Source organism: Pongo pygmaeus, chromosome 1, assembly GCF_028885625.2.
Source record: "Pongo pygmaeus isolate AG05252 chromosome 1, NHGRI_mPonPyg2-v2.0_pri, whole genome shotgun sequence".
Classification (NCBI taxonomy): Eukaryota; Metazoa; Chordata; class Mammalia; order Primates; family Hominidae; genus Pongo; species Pongo pygmaeus.
The window spans coordinates 28,744,609-28,762,976 of record NC_072373.2 but is presented as its reverse complement, the minus strand read 5'-3'; the positions used below and the strand labels follow the sequence as shown (position 1 = coordinate 28,762,976).

Below are 18,368 nucleotides of genomic sequence, written 5' to 3'. Positions count from 1 at the left end.
TTAGTAAAAGAAGGGTGCCTCCTCACTGTTCCTCACATCCTTCTGCCATGACTTTGCACCATTCCAAATACTGCTTGTATTTCAAATCAGTTTACATCCTGCCCCCTTACAGTTCCTTCCCTGAAAATCCCAGCCCACACTTCGAGTTGTTCTTTTGGTCTTTATTAAAACTCACTGCTAATAGCACAACTTTAAATAGTTAATTCTGTTGTGTATTCAAATAGTTTTGGCTGACACCTGTAATCCTAGCACTTTGGGAGGCCCAAGCGGGCAGATCACCTGAGGTCAGGAGTTTAAGACCAGCCTGGCCAACATGATGAAACCCTGTCTCTACTAAAAATACAAAAATTAGCTGGCCATGGTGGTGAGCGCCTGTAATCCCAGCTACTCGGGAGGCTGAGGCAGGAGAATCACTTGAACCTGGGAAGTGGAGGTTGCAGTGAACTGAGATCGCGCCACTGCACTCCAGCCTGGGAAACAGAATGAGATTCCATCTCAAAAAAAAAAAAAAAAATAGGTTGGGCACGGTGGCTCACGCCTGTAATCCCAGCACTTTGGGAGGCCAAGGTGGGTGGATCACCTGAGGTCGGGAGTTCGAGAGCCTGACCAACATGGAGAAACCCCATATCTATTAAAGATACAAAATCAACCAGGCATGGTCCCCATGCCTGTAATCCCAGCTACTCCGGAGGCTGAGGCAGGAGAATCGCTTGAACCTGGGAGGGCGGAGGTAGCAGTGAGGCGAGATTGTGCCACTGCACTCCAGCCTGGGTGACAGAGCAAAACTCTGTCTCAAAAAAAAAAATTTAAAAAGTTTTAGATTTCATAAGTAAATCTCATTTCCCCAGATAACAAACAAATCACTTAGGGGTTTGATCCATGTATATATTTTTTCTGACAGGAACATGTGGATATGAAGTGAGCACCAAATAAATACAACTTAACTGAGAAACATCAGAAAGTTATTTTCATTTTCCTTCTAATTGCTTATCTCTCAGCTATCAAATCTGCTGTTGCTCCTATATTTCTTGCTTAATTTGTAGAAACCATATTCTACCAGGCACCTGGTTTAAAATTCTCAGAACTCTCTTGTATTCCATCCATTCCCTCAGAACCAAAATGAATCTTGTCATCAAGTGCAATAGATTCTATTTCTGGTTTCTTTCTTCCATTTCCTCATGTCTAGTTCAATCCTCTGTTCTCTTTCCTGGACATTATAACAACTTCGTAAGGTGTCTTCTTGTTGCTAATCTCTGGATTCTGTCTTATCCAGGGATCTTGTAGCAACATTATTTTAAAACACTACCTTGTTCAAAAACAGGCATCTGTAGTGAGAAAAACAGCATATAAGGCACAGCCTTTGTCCTCAAGGACTTTAAATAACATGAAGGAGATAAACCTCTACATAACTAACTGTAATCAAAGGTAGAGTTTAATAACAGTAACACTAGGATATAAGCAGAGTTCCATGGGAACACAGGAGAAGGACAGATGAGTGATTAAGACGAGGTTTTATTCATTCAATTTACAAATATGTACTGACCATTTAGTGCTGGGTACTTTTAGGTGCTGGATATGCAATATTGAACAAACCAGACATGGATCATTCTTTGATTGGGTTTATGGTCCAGTGGTGGAGATACATGATTAACAGGTAAACCAAAATATTACATAACAACAAGCTACATTCAATTGTAGGCAAAGATCAGGGTGCCATGAAAGAGAGTAACGGAGAGAGTAACAGAAAGGTCCCAGACTTTATGTGGTCATTTTGAAATAAAAAGGAACTTAGGTGGGAAGATAGGGGAAAACATTCTAGGCAAATATCCTTGTCTTTTATTCCACTGAGAAAATAGAAACCAAAAGTCATGAGTACTCTTCACTTCCCATTCCCATACCTTAAACATTACTGTTGAGACCAGCTGATGGGAGGGATGGGAGGCAAGTAAGATGACGCAGACACAGGGCACCAGGAGGAAAGTCTGTTACTATTACGACAGGGATGTTGGAAATTACTATTATAGACAAGACCATCCAATGAAGCCTCACCAAATCTACTACTCACAATTTGCTGCCCAGCTATGGTCTCCACTGAAAAATAGAAATCTGTCACCCTCACAAACCCAGTACTGAGGAGATGACCAAGTACCACAGGGATGACTACATTAAATTCTTGCGCTCCATCCGTTCAGATTACATGTTCGAGCACAGCAAGCAGATGCAGATTCAGCGTCGGCAAGGACTGTCCAGTATTAGTTGGCCTGTTTGAATTCTTACAGTTGTCTACTGGTGGCTCTGTGGCAAGTGCTGTGAAACTTAATAAGCAGCAGATAGACATCGCTGTGAATTGGGCTGGGGGCCTGAACCATGCCAAGAAGCCTCTGGCTTCTATTACATCAATGACATCTGGCTTCTATTACATCAATGACATTGTCTTGGCCATCCTGGAACTGCTAACCTATCACCAGAGGGTGCTGTATATTGACATTGATATTCACCACGGCGATGGGATGGAGGAGGCCTTCTATACCACAGACTGGGTCATGACTATATCTTCTCCTAAGTATGGAGAGAACTTTTCAGGAACTAGGGACCTACAGGATACTGGGGCTGGCAAAGGCAAGTATTATGCTATTAACTACCTGCTCTGAGATGGGATTGACGACAAGTCCTATGAGGCCATTTTCAAGCTGGTCACATTCAAAGTAATAGAGATGTTCCAGCCTAGTGCAGTGCTCTTACAGTGTGGCTCAGACTCCTTGTCTGGGGACTGGTTAGGTTGCTTCAATCTGATCATCAAAGCACATGCCGGCCTGTTGTGGTGGCTCTTGCCTGTTCTCAGCATTTTGGGAGGCCCAGGCAGGAGGATCACTTGAGGTCAGAAGTTTGACACCAGCCTGGCAAACATGGTGGAACCCTGCATCTACTAAAAATACAAAAATTAGTCAGACGTGGTGGTGCACTTCTGTAATCCCAGCTATTCGGGAGGCTGAGTCATGAGAATCGCTTGCACCCTAGAGGCGGAGGTTGCAGTGAGCTGATTGCACCAGGGCACTCCAGCCTGGAGAATTGAGTGAGACTCCATCTCAAAAAAAAAAGGGGTGGGGGGGCGTATGCCAAGTGTATGGAATTTGTCAAGAGCTTTAACCTGCCTATGCTAATGCTGGGAGGAAGTGGTTCCATCATTTGTAATGTTGCCTAGTGCTGGACATATGAGACAGGTGTGGCCCTGGATACAGAGATCCCTAATGAGCTTCCATACGGCGACTACTTGGAATAGTTTGGACCAGATTTCAAGCTCCGCATCAGTCCTTCCAGTATGACTAACCAGTACACGAATAGTACTTGGAGAAGATAAACAGCGACTGTTTGAGAACCTGAGAATGCTGCCCCACACACCTGGGCCCAAATGCAGGTGATTCCAGAGGATCCGTCCCTGAGGAGAGTGGCGATGAGAGCGAAGAAGACCCTGACAAATGGATCTCGATCTGTTCCTCTGACAAACGAATTGCCTATGAGGAAGAGTTCTCTGACTCTGATGAGGTGAGAGAGGGTGGCCGCAAGAACTCTTCCAACTTCAAAAAAGCCAAGAGAGTCAAAACAGGATGGAAAAGAGAAGGACCTAGATGAGAAGAGCGAAGTCACAGAAGAGGAGAAAACCAAGGAGGAGAAGCCAGAAGCCAAAAGGGTCAAGGAGGAGGTCAGGTTGGCCTGAGCAGACCTCTCCAGCTCTGGCTTCTTGCCAAGTCCCCTGCCTTTCTCCACCAACACCTCAGATTTTATACTTTGTATTTCTCTGTGTATTTATAGGAAAGTTTATTAAATATAAATATCCCCAGGGACTAGACAGAAACCAAGGCCCTGAGCCCAGGGCAGCTATGCTGGGTGAACTCTTCTAGGAGCTGCCTTGCCACCCATCCTTCCATCCTTCCCCAGTTCTTAACTTTGAACCATAAAGAGTACCAGGTTTGGGTGAAAGGGATACTTTCATGCAACCATAAGACAAAATCCTGAAATGCCAAATGCCTGTTTAGTAGCTTTGGAAAGGTACCCTTATTGAACATTCTAGAAGGGGTGGCCAGGTCTTCAAGGGTCTCCTGTTCTTTTCAGGCTCCTAATGTAACATCAGCCATTTTTAGATTGGCTCTGTTCTCATACCTTCCCAGTGGCCTCAGGTGAGCCAAGAAACTCACACTGCCTGCCCTTTGTCTTCCCCTAATTCTGCAGGTGGAGGTTGGTGGTCTAGTTTCCTTTTTGAGATACCGTTTTCATTTTTGAGACTCTTTGTAATAAAATGGTACATTTCTATACAAAAAAAAATTAAATTAACTGTTCAGACCCCATCTCTCCCCACGGCTTGTCACAGTGGAAAGATGTCTTTTTTGGAAGACATCACTCACTCATCTGTTTGCTGGATTTGGTGACTATCTACCTTCCTTCTCAGTGTCTCACCCCTTCAAAAAGGCTCTCTTTTCTGTAACCAACTGAACCTTGTCTCTATCGACTCCTTTTCCTCAGCTTTTATACATACGTGAATCTCTTCCACTAAAAAAGGCATCCTTCAACCCGGCAATCCCCTTTCAGTGCTGCCATCTTGCTCCTCCTTTGTAGTGAGCCCTTTTGAAGAGTATCGACACTTAAACCATCACCCATTCCTCATCAATCCATTTACTTTCTGGTTCCTAATGCCACCACTCCACTGAAACTTCCCCCAGCAAAGTCCCCCATCTCTGTTGCTAAACACAAGGGGCTACTTATTTAGGCGTCACCTTATTTGACCATTTGGCTATATTTGACAGGACAGCACTCTCTCCTCTTCGAAGAACTCTTTCCTTGCCTTCCATGTCATGCTGTGTGGGTTTTTCTTTTTGGATTTCTTTTCTTTCTAACCTCGAAATACTAGTGTTCCTTGAGGCTGTACTCTGAGCCCTCTTCTATTCATTCTTACACTATTCATTCTTCCTGGAGAATCCCACCCAGCCCACAACTTTTGTACAGCATCCTCTGTAGGCTAAGGATTCCTGAGTCTCAATCCCTAGCCTTCCAAGAGAATATGAATTCTCTAGAAAGTTTAATTTAAAAATGTATCATGTGGCCGGACATGGTGACTCATGCCTATAATCCCAGCACTTTGGGAAGCCGAGGCAAGCAGATCGCTTGAACCCAAGAGTTCCAGCCTGGGCAACATAGTGAGACCCTGTCTTTAAAAAAAAAAAAAAAAAAAATCATGTGACGATGACCTCTGGAAAAGCCTCCAATCCAGCACAGCAGTATTCTTAAGAGATTCCAGTTGTTAGAGATCTGCCCTGGATTTCTTATTTTCTGGTGATTAGCTTTAGGTAGATATTAATAAATGAGGGGAAGGTACCTGGGCAGTCAAGAAATTAGCCTTCAAAAGATATATATATGGGAAGTTATTTTTCTAATTAGTGGAATATTAGCAAGTAAAGTTTGAAGATGGAGAATGTACTTTACAGGACCTGGAAAAAGCAATTAATATATCAGCACCTAAAATGAAAACCTAAAATTCTGTAGTAATAAAAAGTGAACAATCTTTCTAAATTAATACAGAATTATTCAAATAAGTTTCTTCCAGTTTCCCATTGCCTGACCATGAGTATAGTAAATTCTCTACTAGATTGCCTTTTTTTTTTGGTGGTGGTGGTAAAAAACACATAACATATATTTACCCTCAACAACTTCTAAGTGTGTATCACAGTGTCGTTAACTATGTGTACATTGTTGTACAACAGATCTCCAGAACTTTTTCATCTTGTGTGACTAAAACTCTGTACTCATTGAACAAATCCTCATTTCTCCCTCATCAGCCCCAGCAATCACCATTCATCTTGTGTGACTAACACTCTGTACTCATTGAACAAATCCCCATTTCCCCCTCATCAGCCCCAGCAATCACCATTCTATTATACTTTATGTTCCTGTGAGTTTAACTACTTTAGATAATCTGTATAGGTAGAATCATGCAGTATTTGTCTTTCTGTGATTGGCTTATTTCACTTAGCATAATGTCCGCAAGGTTCATCCATGTTGTAACATATAACAGGATTTCTTTTAAGGCTGAATAATATTTATTTGTATTTATGTACCACATTTTCTTTATCAATTCATTTGTCAATGGACATTTAGGTTCCTTCCACATCTTGGCTTTTGTGACTAATGCTGCAGTGAATATAAGTTTCTGAATATCTCTTTGATATTCTGCTTTCAGTTTTTTTGGATAAATACCCAGAAGTGGGATTACTGGATCATATGGTAGTTCTATTTTTAATTTTTTGAGGAACCTCTGTACTGTTTTCCATAGCAGCTGCACCATTTTAGATTCCTGCCAGCAGTTCACAGGGGTTTCAATTTCTCCACATGCTCACCAACACTTGTTTCCTGTTTTTTGATAGTGGCCATCCTAATGAGTGGCCATCCTAATGAGTATAGTGGCCATCCTAATGAGTATAAGGTGATAGCTCACTATGGTTTTGAGTTCCCTGATGACTAGTGATGTTGAGCATCTTTTCACACAGCAAGCCTGCTTGTTGGCCACTTACGTATCTTTTTCGGAGAAATATCTATTAATTACTTTGCCCATTTTTTATTCAGGTTATTTGTTTTGATGTTATTGAATTGCAGGCATTCTTTACATATTCTGAATATTTACTCCTTATCCAGTATATGTTTTGCAAATATTTTTCCCATTCTGTAGCTGGCCCCCACAAGGTTGCCTTTTAACAGCCCAGAACTGTCTGTTATTTCACAGCCTTAGCTTAATCTGACTCTGGTAATTCACATCAACCCCAGCTTGATTCTTACCTAATTCCTAACTCTAGATTTTAAATTTTGACTGCCTTCCCTTCCCACATTATCTTAGCTATCTTTATTGATAGCTTTACTGCTAACCCTGATTTTCATTCCCCATGACCTCTTCTTTACTAATATTTTAGTAAATGATGATTTTAAAATAAGACATACATTTGGCATAAACCAGGAAAAAATTATAATCTCTGTATTAATCTTAAATGTAAAAATCTAAAGCAGAAGTTAAAATCTGCTTTATAAGAAGTTAAGTTCTTATGTTAAAATATCCAAATTTGAAAATATTCCCTTTGAAGGAATAAGAGAGGCATGCTATTTTGAATCAATGCATTTGGTGAGTGTGTAGGAAGATAGTCATAGTTGTTGTGTGTGTGTCCCAAAGTCTTACACCTCTTTTTGGCCCACTAATCAAACTAGAAATGTCACGTGAAACTTCTTGAGTGAACTAATAATTTTACATTTGCTAAAATAGAGCTATAATAAGTGGCTGAATGTTCTGATTGACCACACATAATGTAGAGTTTATTTCCTAGCAAATAATGAAAGATCGATGGATGAATGTTGGTCATGAAGAAGAAGAACTAAAGCCATATACTGAGCCTGATCCAGATTTCAATGACACAAAAAGAATAGGTAAGTATTTAAACATGGTAAGAAGTGCTGTCCCTAGGCAACAAGTAAGAGTCCTTTAGTGTGCCAAAATAGTGTTTAAGGGTATAAATAGGAAGCAATTTTTATTTGAAAAATACTTGCATTATCATTTTATGATAATACACTGAAAATTATATATTTCAAGTTCCCTAATTTGTTCTCATATATATTATGGTCTCATTCAATGTTTGACAACAGTGATATAAAACTTAATGTAAATAAATCGAATTCTTTCCTTTCAGTGGTGCCCAGCAGGAGGAATCGCTGATGTAACTATCAGCACTGATCAGACTGATAAGTATCAGTGAACATAGCATGTATTTTAACCAAAGATGTAGAGGCACCGAATTAAGAGTTGAACACTTTGGCTCTCCCTTTCTTTTTCCATTGTCTTAGCAATGTTTATTCTCCCTCCTCACTCGTCCTGCTACTGCCCATACCCAGCCAGAGCTCTCCTAACTTGTTCTCTTCATTTCACAATCCCTTCCCAAAGCCATCATTTAGTCTCAACTGAGTCATCTCAGCTGTGTTCCTATCTGGCTTGAGGGCAGAGTGGCAGGGGAGAGCATTTTAGGGTGTTAGGAACCTGATCAGAAAAACCATGGAAATTCAGATCTCCCAAAGAAGAGTCAACCTACTGCAAATCAGAGAGCAGAAATTGTTAAGAGATGAAAGAAACCACTTCACTAGTAGCTGAGGATGAGAGAAAGACAGAGAATTTTGTGTGTAACAAAGACTGACATGTCTTAGACTGGACAAAGAAAGTTAGCTCAGGAATGTATTAGGCAATGAGAAATTAAGTGGGCCCATTAATATATTAACAATGATGTAGGTAATTTCTGCATGTAAAATTATCATTGTACAATATCTGTGAACATATGGTATCCGTAGGTGAATAGTCCAGAAGTTTTTAAAACTACACTTTAAATTTTCATGACTAAGTTTTCGTATTCAAAGTTGGCAAACTTGCCCGTTTTTGTTGATTTGTTTATGAAAATAAAACCATTTTCAGAAAATTTCTCTTTTTTAAATTTCTAGACATTATGGTCACCATGGGCTTTGCACGAGATGAAATAAATGATGCCTTAATAAATCAGAAGTATGATGAAGTTATGGCTACTTATATTCTTCTAGGTAGAAAACCACCTGAAGTAAGTTTTTCACCTTTTCAAATTACTGCGAATTATTTCTTGAGCTAATATATTAGTAAATATATTCTTGTGGAATCAAAAATAATGTAAACATCCTACCCTAACATTCTTATTTATTGGAATTCAAAAATCAAGATGTTAAATTATGAACTGGTTTTATTTCTGGGTACCAAGAGAGATTTTATGAAAGAATAGGTCTACTGTCTTTCTTAGCTCCAAGAGCCACCATTCACAGCCTGGCCTTTGAGAATGGCCCCCACAGCTTGTGCATCCAAATGTAACAGTCCCACCAAAGGTAATATGGTTATTCCAGGTGTGCAGAAAAGACAGTGAGTGAAACATGAGGAAGTGATAGCATTTAAAATAAAATGTATGTCTTAAAGGATTTTTAAAAGAGGTAACTCCAGGAAAGGTTATTTGATGATATTTCGCCTTATAAAGTGTCAAGTGACTGATGCTTTCAATTGGGAATTCTCAAGGCCAGGAGAACTATAATAAGAAGATAGATTCAGGAAATAACTGTATACAAATGGTGAACCATGTCAGTCAGTTTTGCATTGCTATAAAGAAGTACCTGCGACTGGGTAATTTATAAAGAAGTTTATTTGACTCACAGTACTGCAGGCTGCATACAAAGCCATAGTGTTGGCATCTGCTTCTGGTAAGGGCCTCAGGAAGCTTACAGACATGATGGAAGGTGAGGGGGAGCCAGCATGTCACATGGCAAAAGGGAACAGGTGAGAGGTGGGGGAGGTGCCACGCTCTTTTAAATAACCAGATCTAGTGTGAACCCGTAGAGGGAGAACTTGTTACCATGAGGACAGCACCAGGCCATTCATGAAGGGTCCACCTTCATGACTCAAATACCTCCCTCTAGGCCCACTCCAACATTGGAGGTCACACTTCAACATGAGATTTGGAGGGGACAGAGCATCCAAACCATATCATGAAGCATAAAAGCAAATGATTCTTTAGGAAAACAAATATAAAGGCTATACATCGAGAGTCAAGAACAGATCATAGAGCATTAACAATTTATTGGAAGTTAGACATCTGTGGGAGGTATTTTAGAGACAAAAAGCTGAAATTATTTATAATTCCGTAGTAACTGTTAATGGAGCAGTGCATTCCAGCTGACATATTTTGAACCTTTATTGTACCAGAAACGATGCTGGGTACTGTGAATAGAAGGACGAGAAAGTCTCTGCTCTCAAGGAGCCCTTAGTCTAGAGGCGAGGTGAGCAGTTAATAGTATGGTACAGTATGTGTTCTGATTTGGGGGATGCACAGCATACTCTCGGAGCATATAGGTGGACATGTACCTACAACAGGCTAAGGTCAGACCCACCAAGGCAGGTCTGTGTGACATGTAAGAAGTAGAATTAACAGTAGTACTTGGGGACCAGTTGGAAATAAGAGATCAGAGCCCATGAGATTTCCAATATGGATGACTGTGTAAGCACATTTGCCAAGATAGGAAAGGTACAGATTTCACGGGGAAGAGGGGAAGTTCAATTTGAGATGGTTGAATTTGAGATTCCTGTTGGATGGAGCTGTCTATTAGGCATTTGGATATAAAGATCTGAATTGGAGGGAGAGATTTGAACAATTAATAGATTTGGAGTCTTCATTAGAGGGGAACACATTGCACACAGTTGTGTGCCAGGAACTGTTCTAAGGACTTTACAAATATTAATTAATCTAATCCTCCCAGTGAACCTACCAGGTAGGTACTATTATAATGGAAGAGAATCTTTAGTGGAGACATTAATAGCTAGAGATGTGGTATCAAAGAAGCCAAGTCAAGAGAATTTTAAGTGGGAAATAGTACAAATGGTTATTTCTAAAGGCTTTGAACTGTTTCCACTTAGATTTTAAAGTATACTCCTGAAGTCTTTAATTTTCCTGTTAATTTAAATATAAAAGAAGCACTAATTTTATAAGTATATAACCATACCACGCATGAATTTAAATGAAGTATGAATTGTATCAAATATAAATGAATGAGGCTACTGGTAAGTAGTAAGAGCCTGAACTTTGGAGCCAGCTTCACTGGATCTAAGCACCCCCACCCCTGCCCTACCCCAGCACAACCACTAACTATGCAACTAAGGCAATTAATTTTCTGTGCCTCAGTTTTCTTATCTATAAAATGAGGGCAATAATGTGCTTATCTTTTAGGATCATTGAAAGTGTTGAATGAGTACTTATAAACTCGGAACAGTTTCTAGTGGATTATTATGTGCTCTGCATTAGCTGTTTATTATCATCAGTATTGCTCTATGGTTTATCATTAGTATTATCTATGTATGAATTTAGATTTCCTATTGGGATGCCAGTGATTCCAACAAAAGTTTGCTGACAGCAAACAACTTGTATGTTACAGAGAGAGGGATAGTGTGTCAACCCGCAGTTTACCATGCTGAGTTCTAAATAGATATAATTTCCTGATCAGAAACAGTAAACCAGATTTTTTTTGCAAATGTGGAGAAAACCAAACAAATCTATATGTATGTTTATATGCATACGTATGTGTATATACATTTGTGTATATTTAAAATTTTAGATTTTATTGTAAGTTTGAATTTCAATGATGTCCCTTAACTTTTTTAACCTCAGTTTTTCCATCTATAAAGTATAGGTTAATACATCATAGGTTTGTTGTGATGATTAAATAAAGTAACATATAGAAAGAGCTTATTTAGCACAGTGCCTAGTCTATAATAACCCATTCAATAATTGGTAGCTGTTATTTGGTATTTTGACTAAACTAAGGATTTGTACAAGATAATAGAAGATTATGAGTAGTCAGTAAAGCATATTCTATCCAGTTCACCCCTTTTCCTGCTTGCCAACCTAAAGTTCTAGGCCCAATACTACACTGTTTTTTCATTTTGGATTACTTCTTGTATAGCTTTAAGTCATTTAGAAAATCAAGAGTGCAGTGTTTGTGCAAACTTTTTTTTTTTTTTTTTTTTTGCTTTAAAATCCTTGTGGTTTTTCTTCTTATAGTTTGAAGGTGGTGAATCGTTATCCAGTGGAAACTTGTGTCAGAGGTCCCGGCCCAGTAGTGACTTAAATAACAGCACTCTTCAGTCCCCTGCTCACCTGAAGGTCCAGAGAAGTATCTCAGCAAATCAGAAGCAGCGGCGTTTCAGTGATCATGGTAGGAGAAAAAGTCAAATAAGTGAAACAACACACGGGTTCTTCCCAAACTTGTGGTCTTAAAGCATTGTACATTCACGTCTCTATGTGCTTGTGTTATCTAGTTCTCACAGACTTATATTACTGAATTATAAATGTAATCCCTTTTGCAGGGACTGACCTGATTTTTGAAATCGAAATTTAATCTTTGTTCAGAGTTTAAAGCATGCAAATATGGATAATTTTAATACAGAGTTTTTGTTTGTGAGCAGAAAATAGATCAGTTGTTTTTCAGCTCATTATGCTATTTTTAAAAAAATTATAGCTGGTCCATCCATTCCTCCTGCTGTATCATATACCAAAAGACCTCAGGCTAACAGCGTGGAAAGTGAACAGAAAGAGGAGTGGGACAAAGATGTGGCTCGAAAACTTGGCAGCACAACAGTTGGATCAAAAAGCGAGATGACTGCAAGCCCTCTTGTAGGGCCAGAGAGGAAAAAATCTTCAACTATTCCAAGTGTGAGTAAATACTCTGGTATATTGCAATTTATTGTAATAACTTGTTTTAGAGTTATGTGTAAAATTTTTATCTTTCTTTTTTTAAATGATTGAAAATTTTAAAGGGAATTATAATTTAAAGAACATGCAAAAGGGACCACACTTCTCATAAATGCAAGTTAAAAACAACAAAAAAGAATTCTTTTTTGCATGTGTAACACTTAACCTCAACACAAAATGGTACATTAAACTTTCCAGCTTCATTTTCCTTTTTATAATGTTTATTTAATATTACATTGGCACATTTCATTTTTATTTACAAATAAGCTGTTTAATGAAGGCAGACTCAGTTAAATAATTAAGTTATAAAGTTGCCTCACATTATTCACTTAAAACAGCAAACTATAGAAACTATATAATGGGAACTAGAAGAGGGTTTGAGATGCTCTCCCATAAGGCAGCAGGAAAGAATAGAGATAAGAAAATACAAAAGAAAACTAAGATATATGAAATGTAGAAATAGAGCTGGTAACATTCAGATAATAGGTGTTTTGAAAGGAAAGGGAGCAAAATGAAGGAGAAGAAATAGTTAAAGAAATAATAACAAAAAATAAAGAGGGAAGATTTCATTTTGAAAAGACCCAGAGTGGCAAATAGAAGCCAGAAAGAAAACCTATTCCTGGACTCTTAAAATAGAATTTATAGATACCAAAAAAAAGATGAAGAATATTTTAAAGATTCCAGAGTCAGAGCGCAGACGACCTTAAAAGGAACAAGATTCTGTAGTCCCAGGTACTCGGGAGGCTGAGGCAGGAGAATAGCTTGAACCCAGGAGGTGGAGCTTGCAGTGAACCAAGATCGCACCACTGCACTCCAGCCTGGGCAACAGAGCGAGATTCCGTTTCAAAAAAAAAAAAGAGGAACAAGATTCAGATTGACCTTAGGTTTATCAATAGCAACATGGATACAGTAAGATAAAGGGAAAAATATTTTTAAAGTATTGAAAGAAAAGCTTATTGAGCCCAGAAATTTTATCTAGCCATGTTGTCATTTAAATATGAAGGTACAAAAACCACGTTCTTTGGCATAAAATGTCTCAACTATTTGACTACACGGTGACCATTTGAAAACACCTTAGTTGGAGGAAGTATTCTTACAGGAAAAGAAATGAATCTAGAATGTTGCTGTAAAATATATAGGAGTTGAAAGTAATCAACTTACTAAAGTATTGTGTGTAGTAACATAAGCAAAAAGAGGAAAATAATGAAAATTCAGAATCAAAACTCTGAATAGTATCCAGGGCATAAGGATAGAGGTGGAGATTAAAGAAATATAAACAAACACATGCCGTGTTAGGCAGATGATAGGAGTAAGTTTAAGAAATCATTAGCAGTTAAGAGGCCAGGTGCAGTGGCTCACACCTGTAATCCCAGCACTTTGGGAGGACGAGGTGACTGGGTCACTTGAGGTCAGGGGTTTGAGACCAGCCTGGCTAACATGATAAAACCCTGTCTCTACTAAAAATATAAAATTAGCTGGGCATGGTGGTGCACACCTGTAATCCCAGCTACTTGGGAGGCTGAGGCAGGAGAATCTCTGGAACCTGGGAGGCAGAGGTTGCAGTGAGCCAAGATCACGCCATTGCACTGCAGCCTGGGCAACAAGAGTGAAACTCCATCTCAAAAAAAAAAAAAAAAGAAAGAAAGAAATCATTAGCAGTAAGCAGCAAACATGAGTTCAGGAACTTAAGGGTGAACAATGTAAGAACAAAGAATTAAAACCTTTAAACCAACAGAAGGAAGAAAAAAAAACCTTAGCCTGTGGACAGGAGAGAAAAAAATTACTTTAAATAGCAAATGCAAGATAAGATACCAAAATGTGCAAAATTCCAAGTGGCTTCAACTCCCTAATATCCATTATTTTATGTAGTCCACTGGAGCCTTACCTCTTTTGAATATGGTTATGTATATTTGAATATGCATGTATGATATGATTAGATTATCACCTTTTAGTCTGTGGAACAGATGTGCATAACCACTTCAAGAATTGATGGATAAAACCACTTAGCTTCTACTTGATCTGTTTAGAAATGATTGAACTATAACGGGGCTTAAAATTTTTTTTTTTTTTTTTGCTAGAGAAGCCACTATTTGCCTTAGAGGACAGTTTCCAGTGTAATCACCCCACATAGCAGAAAGAAATAATTGGTCCTGTACTTTCTACCATTTAATATTAACCTGTCATTTGACTGAACTGAGTCTTATTTTCCCATGAACATACTCAGCTTTGTCTATCTCCATGCCTGTCTTTATGTAGTGCCCTTGCCTAAACATTCCCCTTACATTATGAAAATTCCATTTCCATAGATCATTTCAAGTCTTGTCTCCTGGACAGAATCTTTTACGGCCGAATACTCCAAAACCCATCAGCTTTTTCAATTGCTTATCCTGTCATTTAGCTCTTAGCTGTTTATAAGCTGTCTTGTTTCATTCACTGTTGTTTTCCCATGTAAACCTTATCTCCCCAAATTTATAATCTGTTGTATATTGACACAGTAGCTTTCTCAGAGTCATTAGTGCTGAAGCATATAGTGTGTATTCGAAGCATATTTATTAAAGAAGGCATAAAAATTAAGGAATTAGTTTAAATTCAAATTAATTATGCCACACTTATCATTTTTTTAAAACAACATAAGCGAAAAGATTTTGATAGAGAAATTCTGTTCTTAGCCACATAATACTATAATATATTGTTATTTACTGTTTTAATTTTGGTAGTTTGAGAAACCAAAGTAATATATTTTGTTTAATTTTAGCACTATAGGAGTTTCTAAAGTAAAATTAATCATCTCTTCTTCCCTATCCATTTCCTTTTAGTATGAACTCCTAATATAACTAGTGCTAATCATTTAGGATGAATTCTTCTATAGGTTTTCCTTCATTAAAGAAAACATAGGCCGGGTGCAGTGGCTCATGACTGTAATCCCAGCACTTTGGCAGGCCATGGAGGAAGGCTTGCTTGAGGCCAGGAGTTTGAGACCAGCCTGGGCAACCTAGTGCGACTTGATTTCTACAAAATATTTTAAAATTAGCCTGGTGTAGTAGTGCATGCCTGTAGTTCCAGCTACCTGGAAGGCTGAGGAGGGAGGATGACTTGAGCCCTGGAGTTTGAGGCTGCAGTGAGCTATGAGCTATGGTTGTACCACTGTGCTCCAGCCTGGGTGACAGAGTGAGAGACCCTGTCAAAAAAATAAAAATAAAAATAAATAAGTGAATGTATATGTACACAGAGCATTATTTTATTTTACTTTTTTATAAAAATGAGATCATACTATGTAACATTTTAATTTTTTTCACTTATAATAGTTTGGGGGTCCTTCTAGATCAGAACATCAAGATCTTTTTAATAGATGCATATTATTTCATTGATATTGACAGATATATCATAATTTATTCAACCTTTCTTCTGGTGAAGTGTTCAGTTTTTCATTCTCCAGAGTGCACATCCTTATACATTTATGTTATTGGTATACTTCTATTAGAAGCATTCTTTAAAGTTCCATCTCTGGGTCTATGTGGCAACACTTCTTTTTAACCTCAGCCGCAAAGAGGCAGGCTCCTCATGCTCCTCAGTCCATGACACAGTCACCCTTGGTCTGTGCAGCCCCATCCCCACTCGCACTCACCTCACCTAAAACCTCAGCTCTGATGTGTCTTGGTATACTTGACTATGTGTATATCCTTGGAATATATACATTTAAATTTTTAATAAATGCTACCAAAGTAATTTTCCAAATGGTTGGGATAATTTAGAGAGTAGTTATTTCTCCACAAACTCATCAACAGGATATTATCAATCTTTAACATTTTTGCCAATCTGAAGGGCAAAAAGAAAAAAAAAGGCATCCATTTGTTTTCAATTTGCATTTTCTTGTCTATTGGTGACATTGATGGTGTGGCCCACAAAACCTAAAATGTTGACTCTATGACTCTTTACAGAAAAAGTTTGCTAATCACTGCTTTAAAGCCAAAATACACAGCTTTAATACCTTTTCTTTGAGGTAATTTTTAGAAAGTACTTGAGCATTTACAATTCAAGCCCTGTAATAGTGTAAAATATTGCCTGAACAAATGAACATTTCTACCAGTGTCAGTAGAATATAATGGAAAACATTAAATCCATTCAAATGGCATGAAATGTTCCCTTCCTTTCTGATGGAAAAAGAAATAATGCCCATAACATCCATAGGTAATTAATAGGTGATAGTACATTTAACGTTTATAAAATCAGAATTGTCTTAGTCAATAGTAAAAGCTCTTGCTTATAAGTATGATTCTATTGACAGTATTATTTAATATTAGTTTAGTATCTTGACTGAAGGATGATACTGGCAGATGATCTTTAAAACTGGCCAGTTGATAGACAGCATGGGGGGAGTTTTGAGTTAAATAGTTAAATAGAATAATGGTTGGATAAATGTTTTGGTTAGTTATCTGAGTCATCTGTTTTGTTCATTACCCACAACCATCACAGACTAGAAATGAAAGGAGTCTTTCTTAGTTCATTTTGTGTTGCTGTAACAGAATACCACATAATGGATACTTCATAAAGAAAAGAAATTTATTTCTCACAGCTCTGGAGGCTGGGTAGTTCAATATCAAGATGCCAACTTCTGGTGAGGGCATTCTTGCTGCATCATCCCATGGCATAAAGTGAGGTCAAGAGGGCACATGCAAGAAGACAAGAGGGGGCCAAAAATGCTTTTTATAACAAAGCCACTCTCAGATAACTAACGCACTTTCACAAGAATTCCTTTGTGAGACCAGAGCCTAATCACCTCTTATCAGCCACACCTCCCAACACTTTTGCATTGGGGATCAAGCTTCTAACACAGGAACTTCAGGAGACACATTCAAACTGTAGCAGAGTATTACTATTTGTAAGTAAGGTGCAGGAAAAATAAACTTAATATTTTCCTTCTAGAAATTCCCATCCAAAAATTATATGTGGGAGTTCAGGGAAAACCCTTGACTAGCCTAGAAACTTGGGAGCTAAGTGTTGAGTTTTGAAGACACAAATATGTTGTGCTGTTTTTGAATCAAGAAAACAATAAAACTTGTAAAGGTATTTTCCATATTATCTGTCACATGTGTAAGCAGTACAAAATATAAAATGTTGTAAACCACTGTGGTATGAATCTTAGTGCCCCCCGCACCCTCTGCCAAAATTCATGTGTTAAAATTCTAACCCTAAAGGTGGTAGTATTAGAAGGCAGGGCCTTTAGGAGGTGATTAGGTCATGAGGGCCCTCACGAATGGGATTAGTGCCCTTACAAAAGAGGCCCCAGGGAGCTTGTTCTACCCTTCTACCATGTGAAATCACAACAAAAAGGTGGCCATCTAGGAAGCGGGCCTTCACATGCCGAGTATCTCTGCACCTTGATCTTGATCTCACAGCCTCTAGAACTGTGAGAAATAAATTTCTGTTGTTTATAAGCCAGCCAGTTTATGATTTTTTTATAGCAGCCCAAATAGACTAAGACATGAACGCTAAGAAAAGTATTAATCAATTTTTTTACAAAATAAGGGGAAGGAGGAAGGGCCAAAGATGGCTGAGTAGAAACAATGCCTGTCTGCAGCTCCCACTGAGAGGAACGCAAAAGGCGAGTGATTTCTGCCCTTCCAACTGAAGTACCCAGGTTCTTTCATTAGAACTGACTAGGTGGTTGGTGTAACCCAAGAAAAGCAAAGAAAAGCAGCAGGGATGGGGGCGGGCGGTTCACCCAGGAGCTGCAATGGGCAAAGGGACCTCCCTACCCGAGCCAAGAGAGGCAGTGAGGGAGTGTGCTGCCTGCCTGGGGCACTACGCTTTTCCCATGGATTTTTGCAACTCATGGATTGGGAGATTCCCTATGAGTCTACACCACCAGGGCCCTGGGTCCCAAGCACAAAACTGGGCAGACCCATGGCAGCTGCGCCTGTCAGCAGCCGTTTGGACAGGCACTGAGCTGCAGGAGTTTTTACATAATCTGGTGGCTCCTGAAACTCCAGAAAGGCAAGAGATCCGTCCACTCCCGTGGAAAGGGGGCTGAAGCCAGGG

The 18,368-nt window shown here is 38.8% G+C and overlaps 1 protein-coding gene and 1 pseudogene across 10 annotated transcripts in view; both read left to right on the top strand.

Moving 5' to 3' along the window:
- MARK1 (microtubule affinity regulating kinase 1) overlaps nucleotides 1-18,368 on the top strand; it is a 135,120-nt gene that overhangs the window by 96,440 nt on the left and 20,312 nt on the right. For all 10 annotated transcript variants that reach the window (XM_054449931.2, XM_063671927.1, XM_054449933.2 and 7 more), the window contains 4 exons: nucleotides 7,359-7,458; nucleotides 8,515-8,627; nucleotides 11,640-11,793; nucleotides 12,097-12,290. In XM_054449931.2, coding sequence (XP_054305906.1) covers nucleotides 7,359-7,458; nucleotides 8,515-8,627; nucleotides 11,640-11,793; nucleotides 12,097-12,290 — 561 coding nt within the window. The remainder of the gene's footprint in view (nucleotides 1-7,358; nucleotides 7,459-8,514; nucleotides 8,628-11,639; nucleotides 11,794-12,096; nucleotides 12,291-18,368) is intronic.
- LOC129013527 (histone deacetylase 1-like) lies at nucleotides 1,437-3,715 on the top strand (annotated as a pseudogene).